This window comes from Buceros rhinoceros, unplaced genomic scaffold, assembly GCF_000710305.1.
Source record: "Buceros rhinoceros silvestris isolate BGI_N320 unplaced genomic scaffold, ASM71030v1 scaffold6958, whole genome shotgun sequence".
NCBI lineage: Eukaryota > Metazoa > Chordata > Aves > Bucerotiformes > Bucerotidae > Buceros > Buceros rhinoceros.
This window is the reverse complement of record NW_010427429.1, coordinates 18,894-36,339: the sequence shown is the minus strand read 5'-3', so window position 1 is coordinate 36,339 and position 17,446 is coordinate 18,894. Positions and strand designations below refer to the sequence as shown.

Here is a 17,446-nt window from a genome sequence, read left to right as displayed (position 1 = left end):
TCTATGTTGCTGTCATGTCAGTTAAGCACTTACAGTTTTAGCTCTCTCTCAAGTGGAGACAAAAGCATTCTGAAACCTTACAGAGACCAGTTAAAACACAGGCAAACTGCAGTTAATAGGAAGCAAGACACCAAGTAAAAATCCTTATTCTTAAAAACTTGGTCCATAAACAAGATTTATTATTCCAGTATTAGGGGTTTTTACCTTTTTTAATACAAGAAACAAGAAGACACCACCACACAAACTTACCCTCATTGGATGAATATCAGCATATGGAGGCTTTCCTTCTGCCATTTCTATTGAAGTGATACCGAGGGACCAGATGTCTGCCACGCAGTTATACCCTATCTCTTGTATTACTTCAGGAGCCATCCAAAATGGAGTTCCTATAACAGTGTTACGTTTCGCCATTGTATCCTGTAATTACATTATTTATCCAATTAGAACAGAGATGCTTATTTTCAGATACATATATTAATTCTATACAATTCTAAAAGTTAAGTTAGCCACCCAAAGGTCAAATGGTAGTGACTTCCAGTGAAGACCAAACAGATCCAGCCCACCAGCCTACAGAAGTCAAAGAGAGGACGATAATAAACATCAAACAAATGCTTCAAGTTGGATCATCAGGCATTTGAAGTACACTGGGTTATAAAAATAAACAACTAAATAGCTTTGCAATACATTAAGCACTTGCCATGATAAAGAATGTTAGCTCTATCACTGCCACTAGTCACTCCTCAGACACAAAATTCAAGACAAAAGAACATGCTTAGGAGCACTAAAGCATTTTTATATGCTCTTTCCATGGGCACTTACTGTTAACTGGCCAGCCACACCAAAATCAGCTAATTTTGCATGCCCCTCAGTGTTAAGAAGGATGTTTCCAGCCTTTATATCTCTATGTATTTTTCTCATAAAGTGTAAGTATTCAAGTCCTTTAAGAGTAGATTTCAGAATAGTTGCAATTTCATCTTCTGTTAGCTGCAAGAAAATGCAAAACCGTTTTTAGGTATACACATAGAGTCTATATATTTGAACTATTTAAAACATGATCTTTAATACTGATTATTATGAATAACAGACAATGTACCTCAGTTATTTTAACACAGAAACGTGCCCAACAGCATTTAAAATTCAAAATTCTGATCTACTAACTTGATCCATATAGATAAATTCTTACGCATCTAGAGACCAATTAGAGATCTATGAAATGAAGGCCCTGATTGATGCAGATCAGATGCCACAACATGCATATTCTCCTGCTTGTCAGTCAGAAGTTTCTACCCTTTAGATGTTGACATCCTTCATAAAGACTGCTGCACAGCTTCCACAATATACAACTAACACACTTATCACTACGATCAAACACAAATTGTCAAGTTATACATTACTTTTGTCAGAACAAGGCGGGTAACCACTGGACTAGACAACTAACACCAGAATACTTCTGTAGAAAAAAAAAAAAAAAAAAGAGAGAGATAGCCCTTTCTCTCCTGTGGAAGACTACAGCTATTCCTCAGACATCCATGTTCTTAAGTTCTTTACATGGTTTGACCAACAAACTAGTACAGTCCTACATTTGGGAAGAAATTAAAGGAATGCCATGTTTTCTTTATTTCTCAAATTTCTTCATATGAAATGACTGCTAAGTCTACAATTAGTAGTATCAAGCTTTTGTCTGCCAGCTATTCTTAACTGCACTACTATTAGTTTCTCATTGCTGGCCATTCACAAATTAGAGAAGGTGAATTAAGAGCTTCTTTGTAAGAAAAAAATAAATTAAAAGAAAAACAGACAAAAAAACCACCACATACAAGCAAGGATAAAGGTATACAGAAAATAGCCAAATAACTACTTACCACAAAATTTGCAAAAAATATATTAATCAGGGACACTTTGCTACTTTTTATCTATTGGGAGATAACACAACATGCAGAAATACAAACACCCAAGCAGCACCTAACTAGCTCATAGAATTCTACCAAAGTCTGTCAAGTAAGCCATTCCTTTTAAGCCTAGTGACTTCGGTTTTTTTTACAGGATGTAAGTAAAAGCTAAGTTTTGAAAAGAAATATTTCTGCCTGCACTCCATACTGACACAAAGCTGTAGAAGAACATCCATACAGCTGTGCCCCAATGACCTTCCCAAAACCCTACTTAGCCCTGAAAAAGGACAACTAAGAGGTCAGGATTATGCTCGAAGGTGCCAGTAACTATTATCGCTTGTTCCTGTAACTGTAGGCAATTACAGAAATGACAGACAATGGATGCCAAACAGATGCTACGGGCTTTTTCTTACACAGTTGTTCTTTTCTTGTTGCTGACTGACACAGAGAATGAACTCCCACTGAACTTTCGGGCTCTTTTAAGTTACCTGCATAACTCGACCATTAGTAGATTAGGTCCTCACAGGAAAATACAAACTGACTGAACATACAGCCCTTCAATTTCAGCCAGAAATGCTGTATTTTTTTTCAACATATACAAACAATTTTAATTAATTTGCAGTCTATGCAAGAGTTTCCTATTAGTTCTTAATATTAAGTGTAGATAATCTACATGAGCTTTGCTATAAGGTACCACATTATTAACACACTATGAAGTCGTGAATTGAACCAGAGATCTTAACATAGCTGGCCCTAAATAGAGTTTAAAAGATGAGCCACATTTCAATAAGCACAACTATCACCATGTGAAGATAAGGCAACAAGTCAGCCCGCAACTTTCAAAGTAGTTGTGGCCTGTTAATATCTTCTGGTCTGTAAAAAACATAGTATTTTACGTAATGCTTACTAGAATACTACCATTTATGGCCATGCTGAATTTTTAACAGGGTCCATTATGTTCTTTAGTAACAGCGTGGCCTTCAGTTACTTCTGACAATTAATGCAGAAGAGTTGAGGCTCTTTAGAGCTTTAGAGTTCCTGAAGCAAACAGCACATTTTGCGAAGTTGTACCAAGTTCTCTTTCATATCGTGTTTGCTGTTTATTTTTCAGTCAGGATGAACAGAAAGGTAATCTCAAATTATTCAAGTAACTGAACACAAACTGAGAAACAAAACTGAAAATCTGAAGAGTAAGGGGGGGAAAAAATCACAACAGGGATATTTACTGAACTCTGTAAAAGCATCACAAAGGAAACACTAAAAACTCTTTTGCTTGACCTTTTTTTCTAAGCAGACTAGACACTTCAGGTTTAAAGCATTAAAAAAAAATTATCAATGACTAAACACCTGTTAGAAAGAGGTGATGTAGACTGGACAGCCCAAAATGCTCCTCTTCCTAATTTAATATGTTGCAGAACTCATACACTATCACAAATGATGCGACAGTAAGTTGCAAGTATCAACTAGCAACAAGCTGACAGACATTTTATTACCGAAGAAAATACAATACAGTAAAAAAAAAAAAAATTATCATTTATCTGCTTCATAAACTACATGGACTACTAAGTCATCAGTTAGGTCAGTCGTTTATCTTCGTTGCTTTAGATCGACATAATAGGCACGCGTATGCTCCTGAACAAGTGTCACCCAAGAAACAGGTACCAGAACCCCTTAAAATACTTCTCAGATTTTCATCAACATTTATTCTGGAATAAAAGCAAAAACACACACACAATTCATTCCATGCGATATAATTTCTCAAGGAAGTGCAAAGAAACTATTCGTGCAACTAAAATGCTGTTCAATTACAGTACATTGATGCTTTAATAAAAGAACTAAGCAAACGAACTTAATACATTCTTAGAAATGCAAGAAACTGCGAAACTAAGATGAATGTTCCAATTTGGCTGCAACACTTGGTTGTATTTTTCTTCAATTTCTCTACTTTTCCAATCCTACACAGAAATTAAATTAAGCAATAGCAATTCCTTCCACTTTCAGTTTTGAAAGCTTTAGTACACATCTACACCTTCCTCCAAAAAAAAAGCCAAAACTTCCAAAAGCCCTCAAGAAACAAAAGACCCACTCAGATTCACTCTAAGCCAACAGAATAACTCAACAGAAAGAAAAAAACGATTAGTCAGCAAGATTATCAGCACTTGAGTTGCTCATAACAAGTTTTAATGATTTAACAAACAGAACCACTTTGCTTTTCCAGCTTTTATCCAGTCTCATAAAACCTGGCCATGGACCCCAAGGGCACAGTTACGAATACACTTATTTAAATGGCAGTGCCAAGCCCCAGTCCCTCTTTTCACTGCAATCTACAGTAGCAATTCCCACTGTGTCAGCCCTTCCACTGAACACCTGTAACTGACCCTAGTTAAAAATAAGGCTGTCTGCCAAACTATTTTTCCAGCAAATCAGTTCCCCAATTCAATTCAAGGTATAGTCAAGAAGGATGTAGCAGAGTAGAAGCTCCTCAAACTGGCACTGCATTCCAAGCAAGTATGTGTGTTGCTATATCCAAAGAGTCCCAGGGACTTTTACAAACCTTCTCCTATGCAAGCGGAGGATAAAAGCAATGGTGGCATTAGCTCTATGCTCCACAGCAAGCAGCTACCACCTCTGCTGAGCATTATGCATTCCTTGGCTGCCATCTGTCTGAGATCTTTCAGTGTTTCTATTCAGTGGCACACTGCTCAAAGCTTTTATCTATGCTACTTTATGCTGACTGCTGTGCTGCTTCAAGGACTGTACGTCAGGAGAAGTGAAAACTCTTACATACAGCTCAGACAAGATGATTTTCCTGGCATTGGACGGAAGGAGTAAAACTCTCTACCTGGAGCCCTTAAAGAAGGGACTATAAATCGACTGTAAGATAAACTGAAGTAGAGTCAGTAGGAAAGAGAAAGAGACAATTCTCATTACGTGAACTAATAATTTTGTGGTGAAGTACCCTAAAACTGTGATGATCTGAAGACTCATACTACATGAATTTAAGCTCTGGCTATTAGCAAACCATTCAAGATACCGTATTTATGACGTGCTGAGCATAACACTTTCCAATAGAGCTTTGCTGAATCCACCCTAGTTCAGAAACACCACAGTGTCCTGAATCAAAGACTTCCACGTAACTAATTCTGAACATGCATCAAAAACCAATACTGAGCTCTGACAAATGTATAGCAAGACAGGCATTCAACTCACTGCCCACTTTCATCTAGAAAGAAGTATTATAAGAAATTGTGCTTAGAAGGCTCTGCAGAGAAGGTGTCTCTTCAGAATGTTGTGGTCCTAAGAAGGTAAGTCCCTAACTTTAGTTCTAGAAAAAAACCTGGTAGTTAAACCAATTTTTGGAGATCTTTGGATCAGCTTTAGATAGAGAAATGCTTTTGTAGCTGCACAGCAAAATCAAACTCTCAAAAGGAGAGGGTAACAGAACACTCGTACCAAAAACTGGCAAAGAAGCTACGGACTGTGAATCCAGCAAACCAGAGGAGAGCGAGTTCTACGGTACGTTGATCTCTACAGCATCTGGGGACCATCAGTAGAGCTCTAGCATGGCTACGTGTTACAAAAGTAAGTATTATTTAAGTAACAACAAAATACATACAGTGGTCAGAAATGCCCACAGAAGTGAAAGTCACCTGCTGTCTATCAGAAACAGCAGTAACAGGAAAGCTCAGGGAGAGACCTGGCTGAAGGGCAAGGCTCAAAGGGTTGCAGTGAATGGAGCTACACCTGGCTGGTAACCTGCCACCGTTGCTCAGGGGTAAATTCTAGGGCCAACTTTGTTCAATGTATTGGTCAACGATCTGGATGCAAGAGTTGAATGCACCATTAGCAGGTTTGCTGATGATACCAAACTCAGAGGTGCTGTTGTCTCTCTTGAAAGACAAGAGGCCTTGCAGAGGGATCTAGATAGATTGGAGCATTGGGCTATGATTAATGGGATGAGATTTAACAAGTCCAAATGCTGGATTCTGCACCTGGGATGGAGTAACGCTGGGCACAAGTATAAACTGGGAGACGAGCAGCTGAAGAGCAGCCCTGCAGAAAGGGATCTGGGGGTGCTGCTCGACAGCAGGCTCAGCGCGAGTCAGCAGCGTGTCCTGGCAGCCAAGAGGGAAAACTGCGTCCTGGGGAGCATCAAACACAGCGTAACCAGCCAGTCAAAAGTGGTGACTGTGCCACTGTGTCGTCCTGGAGAAGCACAAACCCAAGCGACCCCAGCCAGTCAAAAGTGGTGACTGTGCCACTGTGTCCAGCGTTGGTGCAGCCTCACCTTGAGCGCTGTGTGCAGTTCTGGGACCCACGAATAAAGAAGGATACAAAGGTCCTTGAGTATGTCCAGAGGAGGGCAACAAAGCTGGAAGGAACGTCCTATGAGGAGCAAGTAAGGATTTGGGTATTGTATAATCAGAAGAAAAGGAGGCTGAGAGGTGACCTCATTGCTCTCTACAGCTTCCTGAGGAGGGAAGTAGAGAAGAAGGTGCTGATCTCTTCTCCCTGGTATCCAGCGACAGGATGCGTAGGAATGGTTCAAAGCTGTGCCACAGGAGGATTAGGCTGGACATTAGGAAGCCTTTCTTTACTGAGAGGGTGGTCGAACATTGGAACAAGCTTCCTAGAGAGGTCACTGATGCCTGAAGCCTATCAGTGTTTAAGAGGCATTTGGACAATGACCTTAATAACATGCTTTAACTTTAACAAGCCCTAAAGTGCTGAGGCAGTTGAACTAGATGATCATTGTAGATTCCTCCGCGTGTCCTGGCAGCCAAGAGGGAAAACTGCGTCCTGGGGAGCATCAAACACAGCGTAACCAGCCAGTCAAAAGTGGTGACTGTGCCACTGTGTCCAGCGTTGGTGCAGCCTCACCTTGAGCGCTGTGTGCAGTTCTGGGACCCACGAATAAAGAAGGATACAAAGGTCCTTGAGTATGTCCAGAGGAGGGCAACAAAGCTGGAAGGAACGTCCTATGAGGAGCAAGTAAGGATTTGGGGATTGTATAATCAGAAGAAAAGGAGGCTGAGAGGTGACCTCATTGCTCTCTACAGCTTCCTGAGGAGGGAAGTAGAGAAGAAGGTGCTGATCTCTTCTCCCTGGTATCCAGCGACAGGATGCGTAGGAATGGTTCAAAGCTGTGCCACAGGAGGATTAGGCTGGACATTAGGAAGCCTTTCTTTACTGAGAGGGTGGTCGAACATTGGAACAAGCTTCCTAGAGAGGTCACTGATGCCTGAAGCCTATCAGTGTTTAAGAGGCATTTGGACAATGACCTTAATAACATGCTTTAACTTTAACAAGCCCTAAAGTGCTGAGGCAGTTGAACTAGATGATCATTGTAGATTCCTCCCAACTGAAATATTCTATTCTATTTTTCCCCTGCAATAAGCATATCAGTTAACCTCATTTGGATTTTACAATGCATTCCACCATTCTAAATTTGCATTAAAAGGACATATTCCTGAAGGCAGATTAACTGAAGGTAGATTAACTAAAGGCAGATTAACTAAAGGCATCAACAGCTGGTGTCTTTGTATAGACAAGGTACCAAAAAACCTGTTTGGTTGGGAAATATATAAAAAAAACTTTTTTTAAATACACCACCACACAATATATAGTTCTTACTTACATAACACAGAGACTAGTTCACTCATAAACTAATGCAAGCCTGATGCAAATATACTTTTTGAGCCTATTGATTCTTGGAAGCAACAAGGGACCAAAAGTATAAAAAAAACAGACCCAAAGCTCATCCAATTATTCATTTAATCACAAAAATCTTGCAAAACCTCAAAAAAACTCTTTGAATTTACATCAAAATACTTCCTAATTTTGCCCCCTCCTTTCTTTGTCCTAAATCTCAGTCTCTCCTCACAAGGACAGTTAAAAATCACTGCATATGTAGTGTAGTGCCCATGTCCCTGAAAGTGACTTTCACCTTAGAAAGAGCTAAACACGAGTGCATAATATGCCCTGTCATAGCGCAAAGTTTGTCATCTACTTAACATCCAGTACTCTCTAGTTCTAAAAGTAACTTGATGACATAGAAGTAGTGCCATTGATAATCACAATCACTTTTAAAAGAAACAAAATCAGTTAATATTTAATACTAGGAAAATGTTACAGTCAATGTTGCTATCCTGGTCTGGATGTATGGTTCTTATTTTGTACTATTCCTGATCATATAAGTATCATGTTTATTTTATTCTGAGCTCTTAAACACACAGCACCATTCTTCCATCAGCATAGCATGCTCCATACCTTGCACCTTAGAATAATTTCGCAGACATTATCTTTCTACTTTGTTTCCAATTTCCAGTTGTGTCAAGATCCTCATTTAAAATCCTGTGGAACATTTATCTGTTGGTATCTTTGGCTAGTTCTAATTCTGTATGCTGAGTCCCTTTGATAGGCTGGTGCTACCCTCTAAATATCTCAGTCATGAAGCAGCTTCAAATCCTTCATCATCAAAACCACATGCAAGTTACATGTTAAAATGAATGTGAATGCTAAAGGTTAACAACTTTATAGCCTACATAAAAACACTGGCCATGAAGCCAAACTTTAAAATGGAAATTTAGAGCAAAGCAGAACATAGCAAATTCAGGTGTTCCACATTATGAGGAGATGAGCTACTCTACATATTTACATCTAACTGGCTATGGGTACCATGCACAACGGAGACTTAAGAGTGTATTTATAGTCTCTCTCACACTACCTAATCCACACAGCTGTTGGGACAACTCATCTACCAGTCCTCTCCTCAGTCATTCTCCTTCCTGAGGGCCCCCTCTGAAGAGGTCTGGGTCAGATGAATTGTTTTAACTGCCTAAGTCCATTCCCAGCTGCTTTTAACACCAAGTAATACAGGCACATTAAGCCTGATGCTTCCAGGAAGTATCAGATTACTGCATTTCAACAGTCCAGCTAGGTCAAGCCCATTGGTAAGTCCACTCTCATGGCAAATAGAGGTGCCATGGTATAACCATTCATCCACCAGAAGCTATGAACACCACCAATCTTACCATAATCCCATACCTTTGAGTCTTCATTTATGTGAAGACAAGGCTTCACATAAATGAGATGAGCAAGGGAGCAGGGAAGAAGAGATGAGTTACTACGATACCCATCTCGCTTTTAACAGTTGAAGTATAACTTACGAATTCAGGCAGAAAACTTCAAAGAGAGCTGTTACAGCAGCTCTAGCCTGACGTCAATGCTAGACTCCGGTTTCCACTGTCTGCCACAAGCTTCAACGATACTACACTCTCCTAAAGTGAAGTTCAAGGAAAGCGGCCCTAAGAGCAAAAACATTTCAGACTTCTTTTTTAAACCAGATCTGCATGCTCTGGGTAAAGACAGCATTCTTTGAGCAACATTACAGCCTATACCTTGAGTGAGGTAACTTCTAAGTTACAATGACAAGGTTTGATCTAAGACTTTCACTAATTGCCTCAAACTAATGGAGATGATCCCATCTTCCTCCTACATTATAACTAAGAGGTCACTTCAGTATTACAGTAATGGACAGAACAAGACCTCACTACCATAGGAGAATATTCAATTATAACAACTTAGGCATAGGATCATATGAAGGAAGCAAGGCAGCAAGTGTCATTCTTCTTTCTAAGCTCAAGTCATGCTGCACATAAAAACATACAGAAAATAAGCCACAATAAATACAACAATGACCATTCACTGCACAGGGGATGATCAGTTGATATTTTTTCAGATTTATGTTTTCAGATTTGTGTTAGACCATGTAATTCCAGTAACAAGTTTTGTGAAACATTTTTGAATATAGTATGCAACAGACCCCATCTTACCTTCTCCCTTAAATTGGTATTTTTATACTGGATAATTCAAGATAACACTAACAGGTCAGAGTCTTCTACCTGTAGTTTGAAAATTACTAGAGCCTAGCAGCAACATAAAATTATCTAAAACATATCTAGTGGCTCATATGGAAAACAATTTCAGGAAATCTCAGGCATCTCCCATGGTCACACGCTCAACCTTAAGTAGCACTAATAAGCACATATGGGCAGATAAAGAACCAATTAGAATATGGAAATTAGACTTCTTAGCCCTTATTCTTCACTACCAAGTTCCAGCTTGCTCTAAGACATCTATGAAGTACTAAACTGGCTAACCAGATGTTGAGTACAACCTCAGAAGAAATGCAAAACAGTATAGAGACTTTTCAGCACTGTACGAAGTGCAGATAATATGGGAAAACAGATTTTAATTATGAGCCAGTAGCACAATAACCTGTGTCTGTCATGTCTACACACACTTGTGGTCAGCACCGATTTAGTTAGTTTGATTCTTTAAAGTCCTTTTCTGACGAAGCACTGTGGATAAGGTCAAGAACCTCAATGGAAGTCCTAACCACAGGTCAGTTCACACAATCAGATGCTTTTCAAACAGGAAGGACTTACTTAAGTTGTCACTGCTAAAAACAACTTCATTATATAAAACATATTTGCAAATAGATCACTTGGCTCACAAACTATGCACCTGTTCACACCATCTCCACTGGCCCTGACAGCATGACCAAGGGAGACCCTGAATAATCTGTATTAAATGCACAAGGATCAGTGTGGTAGTCTTCTTGATCCTGCCAGTCAAGGGGAAACCCTCAAGCAGATGCATCTGCAAATCCTCACCTTCCGGCAGGCCTGCAAACAGCAGCAAAGCATTAGTGTTTTTATGAACACAGGATCCTGAGAGGAATTGGGACTACTGAGAAGAACCAGGATTTACCTGACAAAGGAGGCCAAGAGTATCTTTGCCAGTCTTCCTAACCTAGTGAGAAGAGCTTTAAACTAGCTTCATCCAGGGAAGAGAAATCACAGCCTTCAGCGAAGGGCAGGAACAGAGAATGGGAAAGAAAGGACACACTGGACAGGGTTCCAAAGGAGGCTTTCTCACTCCCTGTGACAGAAAGCAGTGGAGATGGGTACATCTGAAACCCTGCATATAAAAGTATACATCCTGTGATGCAAACAGGAAGAACTACCAGCCTGTGCACAGCTGCAGAGCTATGATGTCACTAGAATTAGAGACACAATGGGATAGCTCACACAACTAGCACGCTATAAGAGATGGATGCGGGCTCCTCACAAGCCACAAGCAGGAAGGATGAGCAGAATTTAGCTCTACAAAAACATGCAGCTCTGCTATAGAATTCTTAAACTTGATGAGAGTTTATAGGTCAAAATAAGAAGAGCATCCCAAAAGGTGGATGCCATCATGATGCCACCTGCTGCAAACCACCCAACCAAAAATGTGATGTAGATGGAGTCATCCTCAGGACAGGAAGAAGCCTCTGATCACAGGACACTGTTTGTGGGGGTGAGGCTGGTATCAATCACCTCAATATGTGTTAGCGGGGCAACATGGCAGTACAAAAAAACAACCCAACACCACAGAAGCGAGCAATAGTAATTTTCAATTCAGGTGCTGTACAGGCTCATTATAGGAGGTGTTCCACTAGACCAGCTACTCACGAGCAAAGTAAGAACTCACCAGGGATGGCAGTGGCAGGCGACTATGAGATGGTGGAGGTTAAGTTATGGAAAGAAATGACAAAATCAAGTAACAAACCGGATTTCCAAATAGCAAACCTGAGCTTGTTAAAGGAGCTAATTAGTGTGATCCCTGGGCATGCTGACCTAAAGGGCAATGGAACCTTGAAGAGCTGGTAGATCATCAAGTGCAACCTCCTCGAAGTATGAAGACAGTCCTTCTTGACATACAAGATAATGAGCAAGCACAGCAGCAGGCCATCTTGAATAAGCTAGGAACTCCAGACTGAGCTAAAGTGGAAAAACCCAAAGCATTTAAAGGGTAAGACAAATATAGCGGCATCACCTGGATACTAAAGAGCAGAATTAGGGTCACCAAGGGTAGAGTGGGTTTGAAACTGGGCAGTAATATGGAGGATAGCAAGATGATCTTGTGTTAGTCTACATACAGTGGAAAAAAAAAAAAAAAGGAAAACAAAAAACACTGGACAAATACAAGTTCACGGGAACAGATGAGACACATCCAAAGGCACCAAGGAGCTGGCTAGCACCAACTCAAGGCTACTTCTTATCAACTTTAAAAAGGTACTGTCATCAGGGGATGTCCCTTATGACACCATCTGCAAAAAAGGCAAGAATGATCTGAGGAATTACTGGCTGGCCAGCTTATCCTCAGTCCCAGGATATTCTTAGGTGAATCCTCACAGAAGCTAATTTCTAGACACACAAAGGGTATTGGAAACAGCCAGCACAAGCTGACTGGAACGAAATCATGCCAAAATTAACCTGGCTATTTTCCTATGAGGATGAAGAGAGAGCTGAGGATGTCATTTAGTCTGACTTCACAAAGTCTGTTGACAGTGTCCAATAATACCTTTTTAGCCAGATCTGGGAATAATGGAGGCGTGGAAGAACAACTGGCTGGACTGCCAGGCTCAATGGCAGTTCAAAATGTAACCAACAGCCTCCTCAGAGGCTGATACTAGGGTGTACTCCCAACATCATCAAGAACCTAAACAGTGAACTAGAACATGACCCCATCATGTTTACGGATGACATGAAACAACAGGGAAGCCATCAATACACTAAGAGGCAAGGCTGACACTCAGAGGGACCTCAGCAAGCTGGAGAAATTAGGTTGAAAACAAACTTGGAAGTTCAAAGGCAGAGACCCACACCTAGGACAGAAGAACCCCATGCCATGAACAGTAAGAGCCAAGGATCAACAGGGCAGGTAGCATTGCTACAGGAAAGATCCTGGGATGGCTCCAGCAGACAAGCCGAACATGAGTCAGCAATATACCCTAACAGTAGGGAAGGCTCACCATATACTGGTCTTCATTAGGAAAGTACCATCAGAAAGTCAGGTCAAGTAAATATTCCCCTTTATTTAGCACTTGTAAACCCAAACCTGGAACACTGTGCCCAGCCTCAGGCTACTAAAAATGAAATGTTGACAAACTGGAAAGTCCAGCAGTAGGAACTACAGCACATGATATACCAAGCTGACAGAGCAAGGTTTGTCTCGCCTCAAGAATGCAGGTATTTCAATGTCATTTTAAAAAAATCTAAAGGAAGGATAACAAAAAAAAAAAAAATTCCTTGTAGAGGTAGACAATTCTCGGGGTGGCAAAGAAAAAGGAGAATGGACAACACTCACAAGCTGTCACAAAGGAAGTCCAGTTAAGATATGAGAAGAAAACAGTTCATAGGGCTCCAAAGAGACACTGCTGCATCTCCCCCTTTTCAGATTTTCAAAACTCAGCTGAACAAGGTCCTGATCAACCTAATCAAACTTCAAAGTTCACCTTCCTGTAACAGGAGATTCAACTAGAAGGCTTCCAGGGGTCCCTTCGAAATTACAATTATCATTTATTTCAAATCGGTGTTCATTTCCTCCCTCGCCACCTCTAAAACAAACATCCATTTTCAACAGAGTAATCTTTTTTACCTGCACTTTTCCTACATTTCCTCCACTTCCTCACCACAGCAATACAGAGCAAGAAATCTATTCCAACTCTAAACACAGATTCCTTTACTATAAAATAAAATACATATGGAAGAGGAACATGTTCTGACCATAATGAAACTGGACTTAATTTCTTCTACTGTGACAAATTTCATTACCCAGCTTTGAATTCAGTACACAGAGAGGTTAACTCAAACTGGGAAGATATAATTTGGCTGATATTTCTGTCTCTTCAAGGCAAAAAGTGATGAGTTCCTTTGAGGAGAAAGAGCATTGCAGAGGGGCAATAAGGTTAAACTTCCACCCTTTGGTATAACAGCATTTGTCAATGCAAGAAGAACAACTGGACTGCCAGGCTCAACGGCAGTTCAAAATGTAACCAACAGCCAGCTATAAATTATATTCCTCAGAGGCTGATACTAGGGTGTACTCTCAACATCACCTGGTGCACCAGTAGAGGACTGATCTGATTAAACATTCATTTAAACAGCTACCTCTGATTAAAACACATTAGTATAAATTTCTTTATATTTTGTGTTTACATGGTCATTTTATTGTTTCAGCAATTTAGAACTGGCATTATCAAAAACTTTATACCAGAGGGGGAAAAAAAATGTTGCTTACATTAAGTAATTCTAACAATCTTTTCTTTGAAAAATCTTTAGCAGCTCAAATTGAAAAAAAGTAACTGATTTTGAACCACAGATATGACTTCTGCCACTCTCCTAAACTCTCTCCAAATTTGCCTTCTGAAACTTGAGAGAGCATCAGGAGGGCAAGGAGATCTATTGAATATACACAGATAGACAGTTTGCACAGATAGAAAAACCACAGAAATTCAATTTCCCCCTCAACACATTATAGCCTCTCACAGCTTTTAGCAGTGACCCAACTGCAGAAATAGATCAGTAGCAAATACAAACAATGTGAAACTCAGCAAATACAGCCATTAGAACTGAAGTAGTATTTTGTAAGCACACTTTAAAACCAGAAAGTCAGTGAATTACATAAGCATTTTACCTTTACAGGGCCTCCAACAGTTTTAAGACTGCCCACAAAATTATGTCCTACATTTTACGCACCTGCCTTGGGTGGGAAACTACAGAAATCATCCAGGAAGCCAAATCTCCTTAGAACTGACCTGTAAATGTCCATAGCAATATCTGACGAGTTAATAAAAGTATTTATTTTAATGGAAAGATGAAGGTCAGACGAAGTTTGGAAAAAGATAGTTCTGTCTTCAGAGTAATTTAGCATTTTGCAAATAAACACCACACCTCAGATTATACCATCATCATGGCTTGGCTTTGCGAACGAAGATCTGGGATGTATCAGATTATATACTATTTTAATAACATATATAGTGATTACATGATCCACTAACATTGAATCCTGTAGAAAAAAAATGGGCAAGAGAGGACAATTACTATTCCGTACTGCACATGTACCAGAGGATGCTGTATGGCCAGTCTTAGTTGTGAAACTTCCCAACTCCTGAACTTCCAGCAGGCTTGTTTGTATGTAATACATACACAGTTATTTTGGAAACATACGAATAACAGTGGAGCTCTAACTTAAATCTTCTTTAATGACAATTAACCAACATGACGTGCATCTTATTTATGACACACAAATACTTCTCCCCAGTCCCCCACCCAAGATGAAAACTAATTTTCTCCTGATTTCCAAGCAGATGCATACAGTTTTACTGCAAGGTTGCACGAAAGGTCTATCCTTTTGAGATTCAGACACCACACCCCATTTCAAGGAACTTACAATGCTACTCTAGAGAACTAAGGAAAAATAATTCCTAAAAATTGAGATAATGCCACTCGGCATGTAAGTAACAGTCAATTATTCAGAACCACACTAAATTTTACTAGACAAGCACTGAATAACCTCTGTGTCACATTGTAGAAGCTAGTACAGAATACCTTGGTTTGTAAGCCTAGACACAGAATATGGCAACCAGGACCATTTGGGATCAACTTCTTTCCTCCTCTTCCTCAGTCTGGCTGTATAGAAAAGTACTTGAAGAGTCTTTGCTTAAAGATGGGTCTCTGAGTAGTAACACAGCTGACTAGCCCATTGATTCAGCTGACCTCCCAGGAGGCTTACCCACAGAACATGGTCAGCAGAATATCCAGGATGGACTTGTCCATTGCCATAACTTTTTGCCAGCAAGACAAGTTAAAGTTAGCCAGTGCAGAAGGAATTTCAGCCTCTGCATAGGGACTGGCTGGCTATTGATTAATCCATGTGGGCTCAACTAAGGAAGTTACACTGTGATAGATGCTACTTAAGCAGAAAACATAAGAGTTACTAGGCCTTAGATAACCAGTTTAAAGCTGCAAATCCCATGTATGTTAGTGCAGCAAAGGCATGCAAATTAAAGCTATTTTAACTGTGAAATTACTGAGAAACATGAATGCTTAAAACTTCAAAATAACATTCTTATGAGCAAAGTGCCTTTAGCTCAGAGAGGTAACAGAGGTTTGACTTGTACCCCTATAGCAGCATATAGGGAAAGCAAATCCAGGAGGACAATCAAACACAGCACCTAGAGATTCAGGTAAAACTATTCATTTTAACCACTAGAGCTTAAACACACGAAAAAAAGTTATCAGCTAAAAAAGCATGGAAGAAGATGACCTGTAAGAGTAAGTGAGGCAAACTGATAAATAAATTGGTATGTAAAGAAAGTCACAGCTTAGATACAAGATGCGTGACCTCTGGACCCAATAGCACACCACCTGTATAATAGCACACTGCTACACTTGTCACGTACAATACTGTCCCAAATAAAAAGGTGTTGTCTCAAACTCACTGCAGAGCCATTACATGGTGTACTACAGCCAGCTGAATTTAGTCCCCAAAAGAGAAGGGATTCGAATAACTCAATTCATCATGATCAGTGGATGAGCAAGTTGCGCCCTAAATGATCAGCAGAGAAGCAGAACTGCTGGTGTGTCAGTACTCACCAATATGTTAATGGCAGACAGCAGAACTTAAAAGTATTGTTTCACCTTGTAATTAACTCATTCTATTGCAAGCTGCGACTGAAAAAGTCAGTCTCATTCCTTCCTTTCCTGCCCTTTTGCCACTGCTCGCTCCTCATGACTCTTTTGCATCAGATAAAGCCATGGTTAAGTTCCGAGTTAGCTCATGAGTTGTGAAAAGGATAGACTAGAGAGAAAAAAGTATCCCCATCAAGCTTAGCCAAGATCACCCTGCAGCCAAAGGATCACTGCATCTGAGGCATGGAAAAGGCAGGAACGTATCAGTTAGGCTGGAGGCTAACAGCGGAACTGCTCTTTTCGGCAGCAAGCCAAAGTTGGCAGTCTGACTGTGTAACATAAATGTACCTCCCAAATCAGTCTCCAAGAAAAGGAGCCAAAACTAGCCATTAAGGTTTGTTGCCTGGGACTGATGTACGCCACACCTCAGATGAACTAAGAGGCATCACAAACTTGCTCTAGTGCTGCTAATCTGCCTGGCACACTAGTATTTCAGTGAAGAAGCGTAGAGTTCCAGGGGTTGATTCAAACTACAAAGCAGTTGCTTGGGCCTCTTGAACAAAAAACTGCTCCTGTCAGGCTGCTCTCTCTATGAGAAGTTCCCAACAGTCACTAGAAACTTCCTTAACTTCGAATTCTGCTTCCCTCATTTTTGTTCCATTAGAGCAAATGGCCATGTGGTTCACTTTCTAGACAAAAAAAGAAACCAAACCCACAACTTTTGAAGTAGGGGAAACACAGACAAAAGGAAGATGAGTAAATTCTTAGTTTTAGAGATAAGAAACAAGAGCAACTGCACAATAATGTTTCCTCCCCAAGTATGAGGGGACAATCACCTTTTCCTATGACTTACTTTGATATGATCATAGAAATATTTAGGTTGGAAAAGACATTTAAGATCATCAAGTCTAAATGATGATCCTAATGACCATTGCATTCAAGTAAGGGTTCCTACTGGAAAAGACATTTAAGATCATCAAGTCTAAATGATGATCCTAATGACCATTGCATTCAAGTAAGGGTTCCTACTTC

At 40.1% G+C, this 17,446-nt stretch overlaps 1 protein-coding gene across 1 annotated transcript in view; it reads right to left on the bottom strand.

Moving 5' to 3' along the window:
* Positions 1-249: 249 nt before the first annotated feature.
* Positions 250-17,446, bottom strand: part of LOC104498513 (serine/threonine-protein kinase 3) — a gene marked incomplete at its 3' end in the record, with an annotated part of 29,199 nt that continues 12,002 nt past the window's right edge. The window contains exons 5-6 of the mRNA XM_010141905.1: positions 820-984; positions 250-417 (exon numbers count right to left, since the gene is read on the bottom strand). Coding sequence (XP_010140207.1) covers positions 250-417; positions 820-984 — 333 coding nt within the window. The remainder of the gene's footprint in view (positions 418-819; positions 985-17,446) is intronic.